The sequence below is a fragment of the Sphaerodactylus townsendi genome, linkage group LG02 (genome assembly GCF_021028975.2).
Source record: "Sphaerodactylus townsendi isolate TG3544 linkage group LG02, MPM_Stown_v2.3, whole genome shotgun sequence".
Classification (NCBI taxonomy): Eukaryota; Metazoa; Chordata; class Lepidosauria; order Squamata; family Sphaerodactylidae; genus Sphaerodactylus; species Sphaerodactylus townsendi.
Genome location: NC_059426.1, coordinates 129,083,530 through 129,108,972, shown reverse-complemented (window position 1 = coordinate 129,108,972; position 25,443 = coordinate 129,083,530). Strand labels below are relative to the sequence as shown.

Below are 25,443 nucleotides of genomic sequence, written 5' to 3'. Positions count from 1 at the left end.
AACTGGCTACTCTTTGCAGCTGGCTGAACTACAGGCTTCAAAGAGCAGCAAGTTGAACTCCAAGCTGCTTTGGGCTGCCCCCATGCCCCCCACGGCCCCTTACCCCTACTTACCTTAGTTCAGCTGGCTGCTCTTAGCAGTCGGCTGAACTCCAGGCTGCTCTGGGCTTCTGCTGGGCCAGGGGAGGGGGGAGGAATATGTGTGGGATTTTCTGCCCTCATGTGACTGCACAGCCCCCTGCCTCGCCCTGTGGCAGCTATGCCACTGGTAATATAATAATAACCCTTTCTCTGGTTAATTTCTGGTTGGCCTCAGTGATACTCTACTGATACTTCTCAATGATACTCTCTTAATGACAAGAGTCTAACATATACAAAGAAATATACTGCATGACATTATGCAAAAATGGACCCAAAAAAATCACAAAAGCACTTTTAAGCATCACTAACAGGAATGCAAGTTCCAGGCCCTTTCTTCCCGGGCCAGAATAACCGATCCAGCCCAGTAAAACATTGTGTGTGGGGGGGGGGACACTTTGCACAGGCGGAGCTGCCAAAACGATGCAGTGCTGCTCTTTCCTCCACCACCCCAAACAGCGTATTTTTGGAATATGCCGACTTCCATCTGGTGCTGGGCGACTGCACTGGGTGGAAGCCAGCGTATTCCATGCACTGGTCCCAAATGCCTCCTTACCTCCTCCTGGTTTCCGTCACTCTGTGGAGGCCAAGGGACACCTCCTGGCCTCCATCCCTGCAGTCATCACTCTGGCCATGGGGGCATGTCCCCTGGCCTCCACAGAGCAACAGAAGCCAGGAGGAGGTAAGGAGGAATTTGGGGGGCTGCGCGGCCATGCGGAGCCTGCTTCACCACCTGCGCAGCCAGCAGGTCCATCCATGCGAATGGCCCCGGGGCTTGCATTGGCATGAACCATGCCAATGCAGTCCTGCTGCTCTGGCAGTGCAGAAACAGCCCCATTTGAGGAAATTCCTGGAGATTTGGTGGTAGTTATTATGCTCTGTTCCTTTTGAGTCTCACCTTTTGAGTCTCTTTTAGCCTTAGATAACTGTATTTAAGTACCATTTTCATAAAAAAAACATTATTGCCTACAGTATCAAACATAGAACGTTGAAAAAATATCATTTATATTGCCCCAGATGACTTTAAGCAAGACTTGCCTGTTTGTAAAGTTACATCTGCCATTTTGTTTCCTGTGTTGTGTTTGATTCTGCAGGCAATAATGGTTTTGACAAAAGTAGTGCTTAAATTCGATTCTCTGGGGCTAAAAGAGAATCTGCACTATTTTCCCTGGCAAAAACAGGATCCTTTCACTTCCACCAGGCAATGCAGGCTGCACTCTGTTCATTATGCTAAATGGATTATAGGATGGGTGGAGCTTGGGGAGGATAGAGAGTTCAGTGGGGATGTGATGACAAGACCACTTTTTGAAGCTGAAATTTTCCTCCAGGGGAACTGTTCTTTGTAATGTGAAGATTAGTTGTAATTCTGAGAGAACCCCACATTGATGTTGTTAACCCTAATTGTAATTGATTCTGGCCAAGTGACAGCCAAAGAAGTAAAATACCATGGGTGTCTACAAGCATGAGAACATAAGCACTTCTAAAAAAATTCAACATAGTTTGTATTCATTATGTAAATAGTTTTTAATACAGCTATAGATGTGTTCCAAATAATAACACTGAGACTCATTTTCCACAGACAATAACGAGACTGAAATTAGTCTGAACTCCACTCGACTATATGACACAATTATATCATGATGTCATGGGCTTGGAGATGAAAGCAGATAAAGCCAAATCAACAAAAAGATTTACTCGACAGACATTTTTGTGGTTCTCTTTTGATACTGCTGCATCATGTTGTACACAGAGTATAAGAAATGCACTCTTCCTAGTCCACAGAAAAACCATAAAAGCTTTTAAGCTGCACAAAATAACTTTTCACCCACTTGACTTCAAACACTAAAAAAGACTATTTTTAACTCAATAGTTTTATCGAATCACATTAGATGGGAATTCTTCAGTAAACATCAATACTTGTACGTTCACTAAAAGTCAGGAAAGTTGTTTGTGTTTTTCAATTTTAACTGTTTTTTAAAACTTAAGGTAAACTTTCATAGTCATGGAAGAAATGCTCCTATGGAAAATGTTGATTTATCAGAAAGCTGTTCTACATTCGTTAAACAAAATTATCCCTTGTTAACTAAATTAGTGTTTGGCATTGTAAAGGACTCTGAGAAGACTTCTATTCCTGCAATGTGATTATTTCCCCATTAGCTTCAATTCTGTTGCCAAGCAACATTGAAGTTTTTATGCCATTTTTGTCAAAATTACACTAGGATGAGTTAAATGTTCAATGATTAATCTCATTTTAATACAAAACAAATCTTAACACTTAAAACACTTTACTGGAAACAGAGTCATGTGTACAGAACAAAGTCTTATACATTTGAAGACAAAAGGCACACACTGTACTGATTAAAAGAGAAAAAAAGGGAAAAAATGTTTGTTCCGGTGTTGAGCACACATCTCTGCCATACAAAACATGGTAACTGCTGCTGCACAACTTATTGTAGCCGTTTGCTAAACATATAGATGAGTAAAATTAAATTCCAATAACTGCATAGGAAATTGGTGGATTTCCCTTGCAAACATACTTAATTTGTTTCTTAATTTTCCATGATGAATATCTCAACATGTGGCATGAAGTACTTTACATGAAGTACTTTACAAAGGGACTTCTTCATTCTTAAAAACTGAAAGCAAATTACAAAAAGGCAAAATAAATATTTAAAATATTATTCAAAAACAAATAAAAATTAGTGGTTTATTATACATTTGACATATGTGTCCTCCCAAAAAAAACAAACAGGCAAAAAAGACTGAAATCCAAACAAGCTCTCCTTAACTGCTATTGTATCTCCAAATTTCTGAGATCACAGGAACCAAATAAGGACACACCAAGTGCCTACGCAGCTCTGTGCAAAATAATACCTACGTCATGGCTGCAAAACAACTCTTTTTGGCAGAAGAATTCCAGAGAAAATAATGAGGCATAAAGTGTTCTTAAAAAGAAATCTGCTGATTATGAGCACAGCCTGGAAATTCAAATGCAGCAGGAAATATAGGTTTTGAAACTAAAGATCTTTAATTCCCCACCTATTCAAAATATTTAGGATACCCATAAATATTAATGCCTCACCTGAACAGAATATACTGATCAGAGGCTGCCTCATACAAACTGCCTTCTTCTCAGCACAAGAAAGCAAGCTTAATCTTGAGAAGTTGTGTTTACTCAAGCAGCTGATAGCTTTCTGCCAAGTCCCTGATCTACGTGGATGACATGGTTGAGAGACCCACTGACTACAGCATTTTTAACAAAACCCTAGATTAGCAGTACCAAGTAAGAATTACCATGGAGATCTAAGGGGCAAAATATCCAGTTACGGGGAGTATTAGGTCACCTACACAATGTAGCATTGATCTATAGATTTTATCTTGATTTAGGCTTTTTCTATGCTTCTATGTTGTCTACAGGGAAACCGGATATTCCTTACAGTGTATCATATACTATACAATGCTAGTTGGAAGCTCAGTTCAAAATGACAATATGTACCAAACTGCAATTATGGCAACTCTGAATCGTTGTGAACCATTCAAGACTTATACATCACTTACAAGCCAACAACAACAACAACACAAGCCTTTATTGGCATATAAAACAGAACAAAATTTTAAAACAAAACAAGGTTAAGAAATACACTTACAAGCCATTTCCAGACTGCCAAACCAAATACAGTTTTGGAAATGATTCGATGAATCTTTCTTTCACATACACACATAAAAAAACCTAGCAACAGAATTGTGGGGCAGCCCCATCCACAAGCCGGGCGCCCATTTGTTGCCCTCAAGGAGGCTTCCTGGCAGTGTGGAGAGGTCAGAAAGCCTCCCCACCACTGAGAAGCTCCAATGGGCCACACTGCACCTTCACCAGCTAAAATGCTGACTTAAGTGTGGGGTATGAACTGCGAGTGTACTGCTCACTGCTATGCTGGTGGCAGCAGGATGCTGACGTGACATGGAGTGTCACATTCCAGTGCCAAGGGTATGGGGTGGTGCAGCCACACAGCTGGTATCACACCTCAGCCAGGGTAAGTTCCCTGGGGAGTGGGAATCCGCCAGCACAGTTGCATGGCACTCCCTGAAGAGGATATCCCCCCCCCCCTTTGGATGGGGCTCTAAGATACTCAGAGGAACAGAACTATATGTATATTAGATTTAAGATTCATTTAAAACTCAGACAAGATTTTCAAATGAACCAGCTCCTAAATACTGCAGAAATAATCTACTTTCTGACATGTTTGGTACATGATAATAAATGTATTTCAACCAGAATCTCTACACATTCATTATTTCGCCTAACATTTAACTACACAAAAGCAAACAAAATTAACTGTTTTATCTGAAATACATCAAAACAAAGACTGTACAAATTTTAGAGTGAAAAAATAAAATGTGAGAATCCCAAGAATTTTTTTGTATGACACCAAATCTACAGAAGATCTACCTGATAACCAGCTATTTGATGTTATTAACCCAACAGGAACTACTTATTCAATGTAAAGTAACAGAGCAGAAAACTGCTAATTCCTTACTCTCCACTGATTTCCAATGCTTATTGTTGCCAAAAATAACTGAGATGTTTCCTTAAGACCTTTATCTGGTGGTACCACCTTCAATTCATGGCTGTTTTAAAAGTTAAGAAGTTCCAAGATAGTTTCTTTTTAACACAGTGGATGTTCTTAAAATAAAACTTAACCTGCTTTGGAGGAACATCACTGCTTGTTTCAATTGTGTGACTAAACAATTCACTTTTAATTTTAAAAAATATGTTTCCTGCAGCCTAGCCACCACAGCACAGAGTTTGAGACTCATAAGATTATGGTCAGATATAAATTCAATTTATCTTGGGAAGATACCAATACAATCTGACATCAACAAAGAAAAGAAAATACAGTTTTTAATAGCATCTGTAAAATTGATATGTAATCCCTGTTTTCTTCAACAGAACAATTTAGAAACCACGTATGCCTGCAGTTGGGTTCTACATGATACTTGCAAATAACCTCAACTGGAACTAAACTTACAGCGTAATTTTGCAAGGGATCATACTGTTTAGCTAGAAAGAAATTCATATCAAAACCAATACTGCTTGTGTCCATACAAACATCATTTATGCAAGCTATAAATAATGGTTTGCTTTTGGTGCTTTGTTTAAATACTGCTGTAAAAGGAATGCTAATAGAACAAGCGCCTTGAGCTCAAGATTGTATTTAGCTGAATATACTTTATATAGAATAAAAACAAAAATGTATTGCTTAGATAGCCTTGGAAGTGTGAGGCTGTGGTCTTTCAGTGGCATTGTGGAAGAAACAAATTCATTTCATCCAATACCTCTGGTACAGAAACAAAGAACCAGGCACTATGACAACGTGAATTCCCATCCACTTAATTCTTCACGAGATATGTGTTTGGTTTTGTAAGTGCTTTGTCATAAATGAACAACAGCACATGCCTTTCCCATGGAAGTGTTGGGGGATGAGTCATTGTTTGGTGCCTGATTCAGGAAGGTAGAGTGCTGTGTAAGTGTGCGCTTATTCAGCTCCTCCAAATCCTTCACGGGAATGAAAGCTATCAAAGTATATTACGTCACATGCAAATGGACAAAAATGAGAACAGTTTGGCCAATTTTTTTTGTGCTTCACATCATTTATTCTTCTCCTCCTACACAGAGAGATAAAATGAATTTTACTTAACTGCAACTGGAACAATGTAGCCATTCAACTGTGTGTTTATAGTTATTAACTAGACATAAATGGGACATGAACAAATAAATTGTTTATTCTGAAATGTCCAGTCCACAGCATGAAAAAGACTGGCAGTACCAATATAAGCAACAGTGTGGAGAAAACTCAAAAGTCTTTATCGGAATCCCAATTTTAAACGGTACTTTGCCCTTGTGTATATAATGAATTGTAAACTGCAATACAGCTAATAGATAATAACTCAGAATATACTTCTAAAGTGTCTAATGTACTAAATCTATTCAAAGGTATCCTGTTGTTGAAGTTAAAAAAACATGAATAATTCATATGCTGGCTAAAAGCTGTTCCATCGACATTTTTTACTTCATTTCCCTCTCCTTGACAAAAAGGCTAAATTATTCTCTTTCGTGTTAAAACAACAAGCAGCAGCCCCCCACCGAGACAATTTATTTAGCTGTACTATCAAACAAGTTTTCAAAAAAAAAAAAACAGCATACAACACCAAATCTAGATCTGAACATTTCAACTCTGTTCAGAAAAAGCATGCATTTATTAAAAAATATCTATGTGCCTAATGTATATTCAGATTCTATATCTCAAGGGAAGGAAAATAAAATAATTCCAGAAACATTGATAACTCTGGTGCACTTACGAATGTCTGCAAGGGCAGTATCGGTACAGTTACCACTCTAAGCTCTCAAAAGACAAACAGAAATATATTCACAAAATCATATATGCATCAAACCAAACATTAATAAGAGCAATAATAAAATGTCAGTCTCTCCTGACTATTATCGAACACACTACGCAATAAATTACCTAAAATGCCACAACAAAACAACCTGAGAAAAGTCAAAGCACCCAACTCACCAAATGAATGAATGCAAGTATCAATAAGGTCATCTAGGCTGGCTCCCTTGGCTAAGTGCCCCAGAGACATGGTTATTTTGAACTCAGCAGCCTGGGCAAGATCTGAATGGAAGCAATGTTGACAGAGCTGCTTCAGCTCAACAGCTGCCTTCTGATCAGAACTGCATCCCTGTGAAGCTTTCCTAAAGAGGAAAAAAATCCCCAGAAACGTATGAGAACACCAACACTTAAGTGAGAAATTTCACAAGAGCCTCTACAGCAAGTTGGAAAAGGAGAGACTCCCATGAATTGTGTTACTTATACATCCCCCTCCCACTTGGAAAACCAATCAAATAAAGTCCCCCCACTTTTGTAAAAGATTCTTCCCTGCATTTATATGTGCCTCTATAGCTGAAAGAGTTCTTCATTATCATTATCATTATCCATTACTGACATTCTAAATAGAATATGATACAGGAGATTTCACAAGCAGACCAATCACACAAACCTCTTTTCCACATCAACAATGGAAGTAGTTTGATCACTCCGGGGGAGGGAGGGAAGGAGGCAGCAGGGGGCAGGCCATGGTCAAACTCTACACATGGTCATTTGGATGTCTGTATAGATTCATACTGGTGTAAACACGTAGAGCTCTTTCTTCAAGACTAGGAACTCTAAAAGAGCAGGGTTACCACTGAGCTGCATGTGTGCAAGAAGAGCCATCACAGAACTTCCACTAAACATGTACGGGTCAAAGGCAAAGCTCTCTCTGCCATTTAAGAGAAACACATTCCGCAGTCCAGAACGACCTTCAAAATGGCCAAAGATGCATATTATCTGTTCTATAGCCCTGATAGTGGTTTGAAAAGTTTAGGGGGGAATACATTTAGAACAGAAAAAACAGCAGAAGCAAAAGTGTGTTTCATTTATCAAAATCTCCAAAAATGTAATTTTTTAAAATGGTGGTATATAAAAAAGCTATTCCATTTCCATCCTTTTGACATATTCTGCATAGCCAGGAATTCAAGGTGGGGCTATGCAGAAAGTAAAGCTCAAAATTCTCAATTTTGTGGGATTATGTTCCATGGGATTATGTTAAAATACTAACATAAAATACTATGTTAAAATAGAAAACTTTTAGGGGAATTATAATTCTCCATCTCTAAAATACTGAGAACACTAAGGGAAATACCAGTTTCTACCAAAACTCAGCCTTCCACGTGACTGGCTGCCATACAGGCCTTTCTTTTTATTTTTTTTATTTTTCAGTAGCAACAGAAAATAAAGACAATAATAGGAAAAAATGGTAAAAAAGAAAACAGATCTTTTCTAACATACAATTCTAAGCATTAGAAAGTAAACATATTTACATAAATGATGCGCTATAAAATCACCAGCAAAATATTAATCAAAGATATTAATACAAAATAAACATTGATATATAATTAGTATCGTTAGTTTCTGTATAATAAACTGTATATCTTAATATCAATTTTAACCTATAATGTTCTAATGCTAAAGCATACTTATATATTTTAAATTTCTTCAACCTTTCTTCCTTGATCTTATTTTTAAAAGTAATATGAACAGTAAATTTTCCATTTTTCTTGGAATTCTTGAAACACCAAAGTTTGTTGTATTCTTTTGATTTGGTTTCCCAGACCTCGAAGCTAGGACATTCCCTTTCCTTCTACTTTGTTGCCAATCCTAGCTACTATCATCAAATATCTGAACAGTTCTTCCAAAGCTTTTAAAATGGCCTTTGGTATATACCTAACAGTATTGTCCATAACAAACTTAATGTTTAAGACTTGTATTTCTGCAAACTTTTTCACTTTTTCACATGGTTACCACATAGGAAAAAGGATCCATCCATTCCTTACACTTCCAGCATTTTACTTTGCAATTTTTATTCTTGTTTTCAATGTCAGAAGGGGACAGCGAAATGGCTGTGGAACCGGTGTGATCCCATTGCCAGCAAGAATGCCATTCCATGTGGTGCAAGTGGCACGTATGCCAGTGACAGGGACACTTGTGCCGGCAACAGGGAGCTGCAGTCAAGAGCAAATGCCGCTGCTGCGCTGGTGCTCTGGCTTGCAGGAGCCCGCGCCAGTGCCAATGGAGGTGTTCCCAAGGCAGAGCCAACTTGCTGAGGACTTTCAGGTCAGGAACACCCCCTTTTGCTGGCACAGACTTGTGCCACCAAAAAGGCAATTGCAGTCCATTGGCTATATAGGGGGCTTACAGCACAATCAGTAAGTTTTCTTCATTTTTGCTCTCCATGCCTCCACAAACCTCTTTGGTGGTGGGAGTGGGGCAGTGGGCTACACATTTCTCCTTGAGCATCTAATATAGCTCCATAAATTATAAAATCAGCATTCTTCATCACGATTCTCAGAATATGCTTCTATAGGTGGCATTGTTACCATACTGCCCTGGCATATTGGGGGGGGGGGGGTGCTTACTCACAGGTATCCCTGCCTGCATGTCAGCCTAAAAGGTGATGCTGGCGTTGCAGAGATGGAGAGCCCATTCTCTGGCAATAGCCAGGTCTACCTACAAGAATTGTTTTCCAATTCTCATGCTCTCAGCTTGCTAGCTATATCAGCACATTTTCTGCTCCATAGCCAAGGAAGAATGTGTTCTCAGCACAATACAGTAGCCCTGCCAAATGGATACTCATTTCCAGCCACAAGAATACTCCTGATGTCATTGCCTCCCTTGACTATCTTAACTGAGCCCTTCGGGGGAGGGTGGCTTATAAATATAATAAATAATAATAATAATAATAATAATAACAACAACAACAACAACAACAACAACAACAACAACTCAGATACTCCCTTCTGTAACTTAACTTCTTCAGACCATCTCACTCTATTGTTTCTCAAATGATCCATCTGGACACCTTCCAGATAAAGGCGTACGGGGCCCACCTCCCCCACATGTGGCATGGCGCCCCACCCCCACCCATTCATACTCACACCCCTACTTACTTGAGCTAGCAGCAGCAGGGGTGGGAGATTCTCTCATGCCAGGGCTGCTGCCTAGGCAGGGAAGAGAAGCCATCTGTACAGTGACCAGTCCCTCTTCCTTGCCCAGCAACACCCACAGCATGCACAAGGGATGAGAAGAGAAGCATGAAGGTTTCTCTCCTCGTCTCTGCACACCGGTGTACCCGTGGCTTCCCCAGCTCTTCAGGTGCAGGGATGGGAGGAGAAGCCCATCCCTGCACATGCAGCGCCAGGGAACCTGTAGGTGAGGGGAAGAGAAGCACCCGCAGCTTCCCTCCTTTCCAGGTGCGGCCTTCTCCTGTGCTGGCCTGGCATGAGGAGGTTGTCACCCAGTGGTCCCACCCCTGGTCTGGCCACTGTTGGGTGGTCAGCGATGGGCCGATGGCAAGCTTCTCCTTGGCTCACCCACCACCCCACCTGGCAGCGCTGTTTCCTTGCTGCTGGACTCAGCCTTCCCTTCTCCTGTGCCAGCCCGTGGATGCCCTACAGGAGGGGAGAAGGCTGGCAGCGGCAGGAAGGCTTGCTGAGTCAGAGGCAGAGTCCCCCATTGTCCTGGTGACTTGCGGTCCAGGAGGTGCTGCACAGCTGTGGAGCTCGGAGGAGAGCTGAGGGGACTCCAACTTCACCCCCGGACACTCTGGGCCACCATATAGAGTGGGCAGGGTTGAGACGACCAGGCACAGGCAACATGAGGCAACCGACTGCCGCTGATTTAAGTTGAGGCTTGCTTGAATTAGGAGCTTGAATGGTTCAGTCTGTGGGGGTACGTTTTGGTGCTCACACATGACTGGAATGGTTGCGCCCAGGGACATGGGGTACCTCATTTCCCTAGGTAGATACGCCTCTGTTCCCAGAGGTTGTCCTAACACCCCCCAAAGGTTGTCCTGACACCCCCACAGGTAATCCTTCACCCAATAAATATCCTACCCTCCAAAGAGCCAATCACCCGGTGCCATTGACACATTTCCATCTTTGATGCTGTGTCCAACGCGTTGCCCCCTGGAACCAAACGCTGGTCGTTTGGCTCTGAACCCTGGCTCTTCTTCAGGTCGTATTACCCATATATTCAGCACCCCTTTCTATTCCAAATCTATTTTCCAACCTATCTATATATTAGGAACTCTGTGTGTGTGTGTTTATTGCATTGAATCAAGTGCTTGTGAACCTCTTATCCCTACAATAAAGTCTGTAAAATTTTCATTATATTCCTCTCTGTGGATTTTCTTCTGAAAGCTGATCTTTGTATACACTGGTATTAAAGATTCCTTACCCAGCCTCTCACAACATTAATAAGCAGCCCGCTCTAAGCTAATATTCCCCTCTATATTGAGAGACTGTGTCTCCACCTTGGGTAACAGCATTAAGGAAGATATTGGAGGATTTATTCTTTTTTGTGCTGTGTCCCAAATTTTTAACCATCCATATTGAATTATATGATTCCCATTTTGAACTATATTTTTTTCTTCAATAACTTTTCTGTCGAGAACTAATTATGTAATTGTACTTCCAAATCTGCTGTTTCTAATGTTATTATCCTCTGGTCTTAATCCAGTCTACAATCCAAATCAGGCCCACAGCTTGATAATATAATTTAATATTAGGTACTGCCAGTCCTCCTCCTTTTTTCTCATCTTTTAATGAGATGTTTCAGAAATGTTGCCTCTTGTTATACTGTTTAGGAAGAGATGTCAAAAGTTTTTACATTGTTTTGAAACTGTGGTACGCCACCGTGAACCTGAAAGGTAAGGGTTGGGATATCAAATATAATAAATAATAATAAAATAATAATAATCTTGCAAGGCATTAAACCTAATTCTTGACTTTTTGTCATTCCAGATTAATTAATTTGTTTCTGCCATTCTTTCTTGTTCTTTCCCTGTATATGAATTAGTAGCATTTGAAATAAAAAGTTCAATATTGGTAAAGTTTGGTTTTCTTCTAAGGCCATGAACATTTAGTCCATCTTTGAATATCCTCTTGTATCCATGTCTTTTTTTGCAGTTATCTTTAAATTATGTCCCATTTTGTCCAGTAAACTTTATTTGTAAGTATTTCACTCAGTTTGATGTCACATCACAACCAGTGTTCTTACTGATTTATTCGGCTTCTTGCTTCATTAAAAATTTCAAAATATTTTTTGTCTAATTTCTACTGATTTTATGTTCTGATAAGGGTCCAAATAAGTCATTTTTTCTGTTGAATATTTCATTTACAAACATGGGTTTGTAATCATCATTACTGTGTCATTAGCATAGAATTTCATTTTAAATTCTTTTCCATCTACTCTCAATCCTTTAATTCTTGGGTCTTATCTGATCTTAGTGGCCAACACTTCTTCTGAAAGAATAAATTATCAGCATTCAAAAGTAAACATTGTTGTTTTCCTCAGAACTTACATACCTATAAGATCATCCCGTATTTCGAACAGTCTTGGGGGGGGGGGGGGGGGGGGGGCGGGCGGGTTGGAACTTGTTGTATAATTAAAATGCAATCTGGATAGTGTGCTTGATCAGTAAAGTAGCAAAGGTTTATTTATTTAGAAGTTCCATATGCTGTCTTTTCATCAAATGATGTCTAAGATGGCTTCCAAGATACTAAAACAAATTAAATATAAAATAAAATGCAATCTGAATTATGAACTTTAAAACCTTTGATGACATATGACTCATATATCAGAAGGACTACCTCTCCTGGTATGGATCCAAGATTTTTACTGTTGGTTCCCTCTCATCAAGAAGTATGTTTCAAATTGGTGAGAGGACCAGCATTTCCTGTAGCAGCTCCATTGCAGAATGGATTACTAGAAGAAATTAGGCAACTTCCAACTTTCTTGTTTTTAAAGAAGCATAAAAAAACTTGTTCTTTAAAACTGGCTTTAGGTAATTATGTTTTAGCAGAATGATAACAGGAAGGAGAGGTAAGAATTAAATTGTTCTGGGTTTTAACTAGTATTGGCTACATTATTGAGATCCACTAAGAGTTTCAGAAGAACGGGATATGATTTTTCCAAAAACAAAATAAATAGCTATAGAACAATGTATTTTCTTTTGATCTTGTCAGGTTGATGGTTGCTATCCATCCCTAGTAGTGTTAATTATTAATTTGTAAACTCTTTCTGAAGCATTTTTTCTTTTACCTGCATTCTTCAAATTTAGATACAGATTTCTCCTAAATTGTGGCCAAGAGAAATATTTTTTAAATTGACCAAAGAGAGAGAGAGACACAGAGAGACACAGAGAGAGAGAGACTGGAAAGTCCTATTAGGAATAGCAAATTACTTCTTGAAGCTTGGAGATTATTTGCAACAATTATGTAATATGCTTCACACAAACTTAAAATGACACAAACAAGAATAAAAGCAGCTATGGTCAAATAGTAGTGTCAAGTAAGACTTAAAAGTGTTGCCCAAATAGAATAAGCCAAACTGGGAAACTGCTGAGAAAATGGATTAATTTCTTTGAGGAAGAAGACTGTTGCCCAGGAGGGAGACGTAGAGCAGGGATTCTGGCTGGCTGGCTATGAGCTGACCTTAGGGCAGAACTGTTGGCCAGTCAAACAGCAGGCTGTGCAAAAGTGATATCCAGCAGTGTGCTGGGAGATGCCCCATATAAGGGATCTGCACCAAGGCCCCAGCCTCTTTTTCCCTGCTGGGCTGCAGAGGTCAGTTGTCTGTGACCCGCTGCTTCAGCCAGCCAACAATCATGCCCTCAAGGCAGCACATAGCTGGCCAGGTAGCTGGACACTATTTATTAAATTGTATCTAACCACAAACTGAAGCTTATTAACAAGCTGTTAATAAACATTCAGTAGAGCCATCAAGCTAGTCAGAAGTTTCCTTCACTATAAAAGGACAAAGGTCAGTACAGGGCAAGGAAGTAGACAGAAACTGTCTTCCAAAAGGGATTGATGTAGACCATTAGCTCGCTTGAATTACTGTCAGATTGAAATTAAACTGGAGAAAAGGGCATTTGCCAAGGGTTTAACTAAGGCAATATCATCCAAGGGGAATCTCTTGTCTCTAAGCCTCCCATCTTGGAAGGACCCCCAAGCCCTTTGTTATGCTGTAAAAGTCTTGTCAGTGCAGAAGTGATGGCCTTAACAATTGTGGCCTTATCAGTCTTGGCTTCTCTCAGCATCCTCAGCCCTCTGCATTTATATCACCAACCCAATAATTCCAGTAAAATGTGTTTTGTTAAAGCAGCTATTAAGTTCATACTGATTATTCACACAATAAGTGCAAGTCTTCCAACTCTCCATGCATGCTGTCAAAGAAGGTGAGAAAGAAAAATGAGCAGATAGAACCAGGAATATGCAGTCAACATATGACACAAAAACATTAATAAATATTGAAAATGCTCTTAATTCCAAACATTTGGGAGCTCTCAGAAACCTTACAATTCAACAGTTACCCTGATACCTGAGACTAATTAGTTTTCTGGGCAACAGGAAGAGCAGCAATGAGATCAGGAACAAGTAATTCCAGAATGTATCTGGCATAGACAATGTTGAACCAGAACAGTTAACATATATTCCCACCAAACAGGGTTGCCCAAGTTAGTGTATCTGTACTCCACATATCCATATTTTGATAACCACACTAGTGCCTTTGGAAGGGCTTTTATTTATTTATTTATTTATATTTTAGATTTCTAGGCTGCCTCTTCCCCGAAGGATTTTACATAATCACGTATGCTGTTTGTGTGAGCTACTTCATTGTCTGAGTTTATGCCTGCAATGCTTGTTTATTTATTTAAAATATTTTTATCCTGTCTTTCTACTCTATAGAGGGGGACAGATAAATCTCCCAGGGGAGGGAATTCCACAGTTTTGGTGCCATACCCTTGTTTGGGTTGCCACCAGTCTCACCTCAACTGACAGAACCTCCTAAAGCTCACCAGTAGAGTTGGACAGGTTCGTTCAGGAGGAAATGGTTCTTAAGATACACAAGTCCCAAGCCATATAAATCTTTAAAGGTCAATACCAGCACCTTGAATTGACTCCAGAAGTAAAGTGTAACACTGTTTACAATGGAACAAGACTGGAGTGATATGGTCTCTGTTATCCACTCCAGTCAACATTGATGCCATACCATTCTGTTCCAAACGCAGTTTCCAGACACTCTTCTGGGACAGTCCAAAGTACAGCAGAGGTGTATCTAGGGAAAATGGCGCCCTGGGACAAAATCTGATTTTTTTGTGCCCCCCCCCCCCCCATGGGCGGCTGCCCACCTCCCCCACCATGACCAAACAATTATTTTTTGCATCAGGTCATTTCAAAGTCACCATCACATTATAGAACATGCTCCAACTCACAAATCTCACAAAGCCACCAGGACTGTTCCTGAAAAAGATCCCAGCATGGGCTTGAAAAAGAGAAGGCTGCAGTTGGACCAAAGTTAGCTTTTTTGAAAAGCATCTGAGTCAACCACGATTGGAAAGGGGTAGGCTTTGTTTCCAGTTTGGAGGGGGGAGAATCATGCCTTCCTGAACCGCCAGCTGGGCACTTTGGACCAAGACTAGAAGCAGGTCACAGGGGCAGAGCCCAAGGGTCCCAGAGCCTGGTCCTCCTGCATTTTCTGGCTCCCCCTTCCAGACTGAGCAGCTGCAGCAGGGAGAGAAAACCTACACTGCCAGCTCGGCTCGCCTTGAGGTTGCATCACTGAAGATCCTACCAGGACACATGCTCTGTGGCTTCGGGGAGTCTGCCGTAAGAAGTGGAACAGCATCGCCAGGAATTCCAGGCGGGTCTATCCTCGGGCGCCAGCACAACCCCCTGGGGTGGGGAGAAGCCTCCCAGTCACATGGCTGGGTCCATCCTCGGGTGCCCAGGGAGAGGGGAAAGAAGCTTCCTGGCTGTGCAACTGGGAGGCCTCTCCCCACCCCAGGTGCCCCAAGAATGGGCCCAGCATGACCCTAGCGGTGGGGAGGCCAGTGAGTAACAATGAAGTGAAGCATGTGAGTAACAAAAGAGATAACAAGGTCAATAGGTGAGGCATCTGAATAGAAGTAGTCTGGCCTTTGTTCCCTTTGATTGTCTGTAGTCATCCTGTGCCTGAGTGGAGCTGATTAGTCACTGTCTTGACTCTAGTGTTTTTCAAAACTGGCAGCCAAATTCTGTTCGTTTTCATGGTTTCTTCCTTTCTATTGAAATTGTCCATGTGCTTGTGGATTTCAATGGCTTCTCATATGCCTCACCTATTGACCTTGCTATCTCTTTTGTTACTCACATGCTTCTCTTCATTGTTACTCACTTGCCAGGCCACTCCTATTCAGATGCCCTCACATATTGACCTTTACTCACAGGTATATATACTCCACTTGCTTTCCTTTCAAATTATCAGATCCTCTGCAGATGCCAGCCACAGATGCAGGCGAAACGTCAGGAGAGAATGCTGCTAGAACATGGCCATACAGCCCGGAAACCACACAGCACCCCAGAGCTAAAATGATTTTCTTAGCTTTAATTCCAATATTGAAGAATCTGATACAACGGGGGGACGAGACAAACCTAGATTCTATGACTACTTTGAAACTGAAAAATAAATATGCAGAATATAATATTATTAGATAGTTGTGCCTTATTTGTCATCCGCATTTGACAATGAAAACAAAAAGTGATCAGCAGGGCAATCCTATGAGGGTCTATCCTGAATCCTACTCAAGTGCAGTCAGTGGGGCTTATGCCTCAGAAAGTAAGTATGTTTGTCCTGCAGATGTCCAGGATCATAACCGATTAGTCTACCAATATTGGCCCAGAGAAACTATGAAGTATACTTTATTTACTGAGAAGTCTTACGTGCTGCCTGGTCCTGACTTGGATGGCCCAGTCCAGCCAGATCTCATCAGATCTCAAAAGCTGAATATCTTGTTTCCCCAAAAATAAGACAGTGTCTTATATTAATTTTTGCTCCCAAAGATGCACTATGTCTTATTTTCAGGGGATGTCTTATTTTTCTGGTGTTCTGTTCGACGGGCATGCTTCCAAACAAAAACTTTGCTTACTTTCGGGGGATGCTTTATATTTAGCACTTCAGCAAAACCTCTACTACGTCTTATTTTCAGGGATTGTCTTATTTTCGGGAAAACGGGGTAGCATCAGTTCTAATTAGTACTGAGATAGGAAACCACCAAGGAATACCGGGGTTATTATGCAGAGGAAGCCATTGGCAAACCACCTTGTGATTGACCTGAGGAAAATAAGGTCTAAAAACTCCATTCGGTATAACGCCACTTCAAAACTAGGAACATGCACAGACAGGGAAAAAATTGATTGTGAAGAGTTAATTCCTCACATATCCCATTTAAATATGCTGGGAGTGGGTGGAGTCTAGAATTCAGCCAGAGCTGCTGACAGATTTTATTGGGTGAATTTTTGAAACGGGGTGGGTTCAGACATGTTCAGTTTCTATGTATAGACCTGTGATATTGGCAGGGAATGAATTTTTAGGGAAAAGGACCGTATTCTAACCAAAGAGGGAAAGAAGAATTCCTAGCTCAGGCTCTAAAAACAAAGCTAGTTTGTCTCCTGAACTGTGTGTGCAGGAGATGGCTGAGTGAGAGAGATGAGGGTCACAGAGGGGCGAATCTCTAGCCAGGAGGGGAATCTTAATATTTATATATAAGACTGCTTCTTTTCTTCTCACCAAATTTCTCCCTGCTCTTTCCATTCACCTTAGAAATGTAATAAAATGCTAGTGTTGAACTTGGAAAAGCCTCTGGTGATAATCTCTGAGATCAAACACAGAACAGAAAAAAAGGGAGGGGGAGATCAACTTCAGTTCCTTAAACTGGTTCAGTTATACATTTACTTTATTGAGGTACAAGGAGGGTGTTAGGTCTCAGAACTGAACAGACTCTGGATTCTTCAATCAGTAGCTTGAGAAAGCCAGTTCTGTTTGACCTGGCATTCCTGGGCTCCTTTATCCTTGCCCAATTCACCCCTCCCAATTTCCCAGAGAAAGTGGGGAAAGTAGTTGTTTGAGGCTTAGGCGCCTCCAAGGCTGCGATAGGGATAGATACAGTCACCTGCCTTGCCTCTCCCCTCAGGCCAACAGGCCTTTTTCCCTGAGCCAGGGAGACTTCTCAGGGTCATTCAGCCTAGTTATCTACAATCTATGTCAAAGCAATAAACATGGGAATGGAAAGGAAAGGAAGAGAGAAAGTCCCTTTACATATCAATCAGAGCTTACATCAATCAGCTTACATAAAAGTTGCAATTGAGCTACATAGACCAGGTTCTGCTACTACCAGAAGAACAACTGAATACACCTTCCAAGGCTATATACTGTAAATCTGTCCAGAGAGATTATCAGAAGAAGTGAATTACAGAAGTATTAGGCAACATTCCTGCCTATGGATGGAGGGGAGGTAAGAGATACCCCAGCATGACACAGACTCTTGCTTTAAAACCCTTACTGGGTTGCCACAAGTCGGTTGCGACTTGACAGCACTTTGCACACACACATATGCTGTCTTCCACAGAGCCTGTTCAAGGCCACTCATAAAAGGGCACCAAAATTCACGGCTATTAAAAATTAAGCCACTGAACATCACCACATTTTAAAAAGTGGAAACCCGACACAGGATTAGGTAGCTCTTCCGTTACAAAGTTGTTAAACTAAAATTAAAAAAAAAAAACAACCACCCCCACCTACGGAGACCGGCCCACCCCGCGAGGAGCTAATGCGGCTACGAAGCAAAAGAGAAGTCCATTGACTTCCACTCTATATAGCCATGCATTCCTCCGACAAAAAGGACGGAGGACACATGCCTTCCACACCTATTTCTCTTGCAGACGCAAAGTTCCAAGTTGCTCCGCATCGTCTCAGCCTTACTTAAGAAATGCACAGAAGACAAGATCTGTGCGGACCGCCGAAGGAACAAAGAACGAGAAAACGGCTTCGGCAAGACACTTACTGGGTCGGGCTCTCGCTCTCTAGGGGGTCCATGCCGGCGCCAACCTCGGCCCCGCGGCAACTGCGTTAGCACCCCGCGGAGCGCCGCTCGCAGAAAGCCCGGAGCCGCTGAACCCGGGCATTTCTGCCAGCCCCCGAGGGCGCCCTCCAGTGGCGTCGCGGGCTCCTTGCTGGGAGCCTCGAATTTTGAGCTCGTCCCCGAGCGAAGCCCGGAGGGGCGAAGGCGGGCCCAGCGCGATCTTGAACGGCACGAGAAGAAAGAGGCGCCCCGGAGCTCTCCACCTCTACACGCGTGTCCGCGCCGCGTTTCTATGGCATCGCTGAGGGGCAGCTGCTTTTTCCGCTGCTAGGGAGCTGCCCCCACTTTTGTCCCTTTAATAGCGGCAGCTGAAATTCATCAGGTGATGCTGCCCTCCCCGCTGCGGGAAAGGGGAAACTGGATCTGTTGACAGCCTGCCTGCCTGGCACTGGCCACAGAGCCTCTGTTGGGAAAAAAGAGTGACAGACTTCCATGTTTAAAACCCTGAGTGTCTCTCGCCTGCCAGGGTCAAATGTATCCTTCGACAAAACATCCACCACAATTTTAAGCATCCTTCTTCAGAAATAAAATCCCAGTGCATTGGATGGCACTCGTTTAATTGTGGTCAAGATTAGAGAGTGGGGTTTCTGTATGGGAAATGAAGCAAAAATGTCATTTTCATGGGTTTTAGTAATATAAGCAATAGTAAGGTTTGCCTGACTGTGGACCTGCAGGAATTATGTGTCAATGGCTGAGCAGCGTTTTTAAAAGCGAGCTTTTAAAATATCAAATGTTGTCCCCCTTTCCCACAATGGTTAAATGTCAACAGTCCTAGTGAAAGATATCCCCCAAGTAAGAAAACACTTGGGATGAATGCCCCATAAGCCTTTTATGTACTAGCAACAGGAGAAGCTGAGGAGAAAAGATTTCAAACCTCACACCAATTATCAACACCTTCATGGTGCAAAGACAGCAGAGTTGCACATGATGTTGCTATTTTCCCCTCCTCCACCTCAGTGTTGTTGGTCTGAAGGAAGCTGACTTTACCATGCTGTGCTAGCTGCTTTTTTTTCTTATATGAAGAGACTTCTTTTGCTCCAAATAACTTCAAACACTATTTTTAATCACAGGAAAGGGGAACAACAGCAATAATATAGCTGTAGCCAACTTTTGTCCATACACATAAAACTATGCTCTATGTTGAGTCAGCTTCAGAGGTGGGAAATTCTCTGTCAAAAGCTTTCTGTCAGGGTTTTTAGGAAATTATGTTCTATTAAATATTTTGACTGACAATCTGAATGACAGGGATCTACAGAACTGTCTTTTAGAGAACAAAGTGGCTCAAATCTGTGCTTTAAGATAACAAAATATGGTATCCTGGCAGATGCTGAACATTACAAAATGCAGCAGGGGACCAACTGCCATAGTCTAAGTAAATATGATTGTTGCCCTGCATAAAACTACATCTGCCATAAAAATCAGTGTAAGGAGGGGAGGGAGTTGAGAAAAGTTTGGGCCTGTTGATGTTAAGGGATCATAACTCAGATCTGGAGTTGAGACCACAGCAGTATAATTAGATGTTGAACGTCAGCTGGTGTCCCTGGATTTCATTGTAACTTTTTTTCCTTTCAAGAAATTCCATAAGCAGGTTGTAAAATTCATTTTCACCCTGTTACATTCTGACGACCATCTGCATTTTAATTTTAAAACTACAGAAACATATTTCATCCCACCAACCTAAATTTCCCTACTTCCTGTCTTACTCAGCACTTCTTCCCTATGCTCAAAGCTCTCATCTTGATTCATACTTAACATGAAAGTAACAAAGCTAGATCAGGTATTGTACATTTGTTCACACTTCCAATTTTTTATATTAAAAGAAAAAAGTCCTTTTGCAGTACTTGAATGTTGAACAGTCAGTTTCAATTGTTTTGTTGTTACTGTGTTGTTATGCTCTGATTGTCAGATGCTGTAGAGTGTCAGTGTCTGTACAGTGCACTATGTACCACAGTTATTTGCTGACAGTTCCTTAAAAAAAACAGTTGCAAAGAAGAATTTGGGAATACAGATATATACCTGCATCTTTTATATGCGACAGTATAAAATACATTTTGACTGTACAGGTGCAGGGGTGTAAAAAACATGGAGGGTTTATCTATGAATAAAAAAATTATGAAGGGCTAGAAACAGTTCAAAAGCTTACTGGCTATAGTCAGCAAGGTTGTACTGTTATGTTATTTGATGAGTTCAATACATTTTAAAAACTCTTTGTGGTTGATTTTCTATATTGAGATGATGGCTTTGAAGACCGCCATGTGTTTCAAGAAAAATAACTGATTAGAGTGGAGGAAGATAGCACCATTCCAATTCAGGAAACAGAGACACAACTGCCTTACTATCAGGCTATCTTTTAGCTCTCTTGAATGACAGTGTGTTGTTTTAACCTTTTTATAGTGCCTTCTAAGCTAACAGTTGTGAGATTCTGATTAGGAAGTCATTGAGGATAAAAATAGCTACATCAAAAGAAAATCCCTTAACATCTCCCCCCTCCCCACCATGCTAAATTTAGTTTCATTCAGAATTTACAAGACTGCTTTTGTGTGCAAGCCACAACATCAGCAACATGTTGCCACACCACAAACTTTACAAGAGTTTGCTTCATTTTTAGATTGGAGGTCAGAAATTTGAGAATTCGACTGAACACAGTACATAATTTAAAAGAAAACCATGTCTAGAATTATGGAAATAATCTGCTGTGTTGCAAAATGGAAATAAAAGTTTCATTTTGTCATGATCAAAACACTATTATTTTAATTATGTATTTAATTATTTTTATGGCTTATGCTGGGTGACCTGGAGCCTCTCATACTGATCTACCTCACAGGATTGTTGCAAGCATAAAATGAAGCAACGTAAGCTACTGTAAGCTACTTTGTGTCCCCAGTGGGGAAAAAGGCAACTTCGGTGATCTTAGAAAAGTGTTACATTGCTTAGGATTGCCCTGTAAATGATTTCTTAGTATCGTATAACACAAGTCTAGGGCTACAATCTAATGTATATTTGACAGGAAGGAGTGCAAAAGTGCTTTTAAACTGTGCTTGAGGAGTCAAAGTGGTCCAGGTTTACTGACCCTGGTGGCTCGTTCTCTGGGACAGTACAAAAAGGAAGCACTCAGGTCATACAGCCTTAGAAAAATAATAACAGTAATAAAAGGAATTGCAAAATTGTACAGGCGTGGAAAAGGGAAGTTGAGTCAGTCATAACAATTCATGTCACAAACAATTTCCAATCAGTGACGGTCAGTACAGCAATTACTTACCAGAGACTGTCTTATATGGAAGAAGAGTGGATTTTTTTTGGTACTGTACAAGTATTCAGTTCTAACGCTCAGAAAACAAAGTAAAACAGGAGTACTGCCTTTAGGAAAAACAAATAAGAAATAATTGTATACCTATTCTAAAAAAAAGTCCTAATTTTCTTGACTTGATTTTCCCTTTTCCATTAAAATTAAATTACATTAAAATTTAAAAAGGCAGAAAAGGAAATCAGCCAGAGGATCACTTTTTAAAAGCTGTTTTTTGCCCCCAGGTGGTCTAAGAGAAATGTTACTATTGACTTCCTGTTAGCAGAGGAGAATCACATTAACAAGAAAAGTAAAGAAGTGGATGCCTGAAGTCAAGACCATTGAGAAGAAACTGTCTGGAAAGAAGTCTAGGCAATGGCAGACTCCTAAATTTATATACATCACTCAAAATGGTCAGACCTTTTTCATAAAGTGTATGTTTCTTCAGAAATTCATTTTTTCAGTGAATCAACTGTTATTAGTTATTGCTGCCATTGTTACATTTGTGTATCATGGTAATACAGAAAGTTTGAGTACATTAAATGAGGGGGGGAGGCAAGGACGTAGGTAAGGGGAGGTTCTCGGGTTCAACCCCCCCATTCAAGTCCGAAGTTCCACCCACCCGTTTGTGGGTTTTAAAAACATTTTAGTGTTTTTCGGTTTTTGGCCTGCAGGGGGCGCATTGTTTAGGCTAGCAGCACCAAACTTTCAGGGATTGTTTGGGGGAATCTCCTGATGATATTACCCAGGTTTGGTTCAGGGGGTCCAAAGTTATGGACTCTCAAAGGGGGTGACCCCGTCCTCCATTGTTTCCAATGGGAGCTAATAGAAGATGGGGGCTACACCTTTGAGGGTCCATAACTTTGGACACCCTGAACCAAACTTCACCAAACCTGGCAGGTATCATCAGGAGAGTCTCTTACTGATAACACCCAGGTTTTGAGAAGTTTGGTCCAGGGGGTCCAAAGCTATGGACTTCCAAAGGGGGTGCCCCCATCCCCCATTGTTTCCAATGGGAGGTAATAGGAGATGGGGTGGGAGGTAATAGGAGATTACCTTTGAGGGTCCATAACTTTGGATCCCCTGAACCAAACTTCACCAAACCTGGGTGGTATAATTAGGAGAGTCTCCTAAAGATACCCTAAAAGTTTGGTGCTGCTAGCTTAACAATTGCAGCCCTGACAGCAGGCACCCCCCAAATTTCTCCAGATTCTCCGTTTAAATCCACCCCCTTCGGCATGGATTTAAAGGTAGAATATGAGGTCCTCAGTTTAGAAGAAGAAGAAGAGTTGGGATTTATATAGTCCCTTTCTCTCCTGAAGGAGACTCAAAGGAGCTTACAATCTCCTTGCCCTTTCCCCCTCACAACAAACATCCTGTGAGGTGGGTGGGGCTGAAAGAGCTCCGAAAAGCTGTGACTAGCTCAAGGTCACCCAGTTGGCGTGTGTGGGAGTGCACAGGCTAATCTGAATTCCCCAGATAAGCCTCCACAGCTCAAGCGTCAGAGCAAAGAATCAAACCCTGTTCCTTCAGATTAGAATGCACCTGTTCTTAACCACTACGCCACATTGAAAGTGATGATGTTTCACGATGGGGGATAATCCACCCCAAAACAGCATCACTTTCAATGTTGTTTAACTAGGGACCCCAGATTCTCCCTTAAAGGTGGATTTAAAAGAAAATTCTAGTTTAAACACCATTGAAAGTGATGCTGTTTGGGGGTGGATTCCAGCATCACAGTGGCTGCCTGGGGTGGGGTGGGGGTCGCAAAACTCAGATTTTTCACTGGGCTCCATTTTCCCCCTATGCCTCTGCCCAGAGGGGAGGGCAGAAGGAACTGCCAGCTGCCAGCTGGGAGCCCAGCTGGTGGGGGGCAGGGGAGGGCAGGGCGGGGCGGGGAAGTCTGCCGTCCCTGGCCTTGGAGAGCTGCTTTTATAAGCGCTAGGCTGGGGGAGGGGCTTGGGGAGGCGTGGCCATGTCCTAGGAGCGGAGTGTGTGTTCCCCCGAACCCCCCATAAAAAAATCTATACCTACGTCCATGGGGGAAGGATTGCTGCAGGGAGAATTAGGTTGAGATGGTTTCAATGATGATTTGATCTTAAAACTTTCCCAGTAAAAGTCTAGCATCTGCCATATCATACAGTTAAAGATATAAAGATATAAGGTTAGACTTTTATATGATTAATTTGAAAAGGAGAAGTTCAGCCAGAGCAGGAGCACCAAATGTTAACCAGAGCACGACCTGATTGGCTGGCTGAGATGCAGTAGCCAGGAGCCACAGGGAGGGAATATAAAAGCAGGAAAAGCCTGTCAGATGAGATTGGGAGATTTTGAACAGATCAGAGAGATTGGAAAACAGCTTGTCAGTTTGTGGGGCACAGAGATCATGTCAGTCTTCAGACTGAGTCAGCTGAAGATCTTGTCTAGAGGCTCAGAGACAGAGGGAGAATGGCTAGGGGGCCAGTGTTCTCAAAGAGATCTCAAAGACTGAGAGGAAAGATCCTTGTTTTCTCCTGAGGCTAGGAGGCCTGGCAGTGGTGGAAAACAAGCAGGAAAACTTATTTCTTGGTGACACTCCTAAGACCACACAGAGGGCTTGGCTATTGTCTCATGAAGAGACCATACCTAGATACTCAGCAGGAGAGCCCATGAAGGTATGTTTAGCTTAACTGGCAGAGTTAAGTGTGGGTTTAGTGAAACCCCAGAGCTTAATCTGTACCAAACCAGTGTGAGTTCCCTTTGGAAGTTAAGGGTGGGAGTTTTAGGAGAGTGTACAGAACCATGTTGAAAAAGGTTTGCCCTAAACAGAGATATTAGTGCATGTGTGAAGTTATCTGGAAACTGAAACAACCATATTTAAGTGAAACTGCATTTGATCTGTAACCGCTAAGCAAATATCTGCCAAAGAAACCAGAAATGCTTAAGTACCTCTCTATAAAAACAAACTGAGAAGAAAGCTTGTAAAATAAAATCTAGTTCTGTGTTATCTCCTCATCATCTGTATGTGCAAATGTAACCCAACTTAGATTTTAAGAGGGATATTATCAGAAATGGAAAAGGAGTTCAAGTCTTTGACAGTGTGATCCCACCTTGTGACCCTTAACATTCACCAAACTTACAACAAAAGAAATTTTAAATCTGTTTTCTGTTTCATAAACAATAGTGTGCAATTCATAAACGATGAAATATGGCAAACCAATACAGAAACAATAATCAACATATAATAGTTCTGGCCTGCTATGCAAAACAGACTAGCAGGGTCTCAGTCCTTTACAGTTCTCTCTAGCTGTGTCCTGTGGCACTGTTGATGGACTTGCAGCTTTGCTGTTCTTTGCTGAGCCCTCTCTCCTTATTGTCACGCCTTCAAGGGTGGCCCTGAAATATGCAAATACAGTTCGTAACAACTGAATTCTGTGAAGTTGACTGGCTACAGGCCTCTTAACTGAACTCTGTGAAGTTGAC

General features: G+C 41.4%; 1 protein-coding gene across 1 annotated transcript in view; it reads right to left on the bottom strand.

Moving 5' to 3' along the window:
• Positions 1-18,656, bottom strand: part of RASGRP1 (RAS guanyl releasing protein 1) — a 79,635-nt gene extending 60,979 nt beyond the window's left edge. The window contains exons 1-2 of the mRNA XM_048486507.1: positions 18,621-18,656; positions 6,713-6,894 (exon numbers count right to left, since the gene is read on the bottom strand). Of these exons, the coding sequence (XP_048342464.1) occupies positions 6,713-6,894; positions 18,621-18,652 (214 nt within the window). The 5' untranslated portion in view covers positions 18,653-18,656. The remainder of the gene's footprint in view (positions 1-6,712; positions 6,895-18,620) is intronic.
• Positions 18,657-25,443: the final 6,787 nt, after the last annotated feature.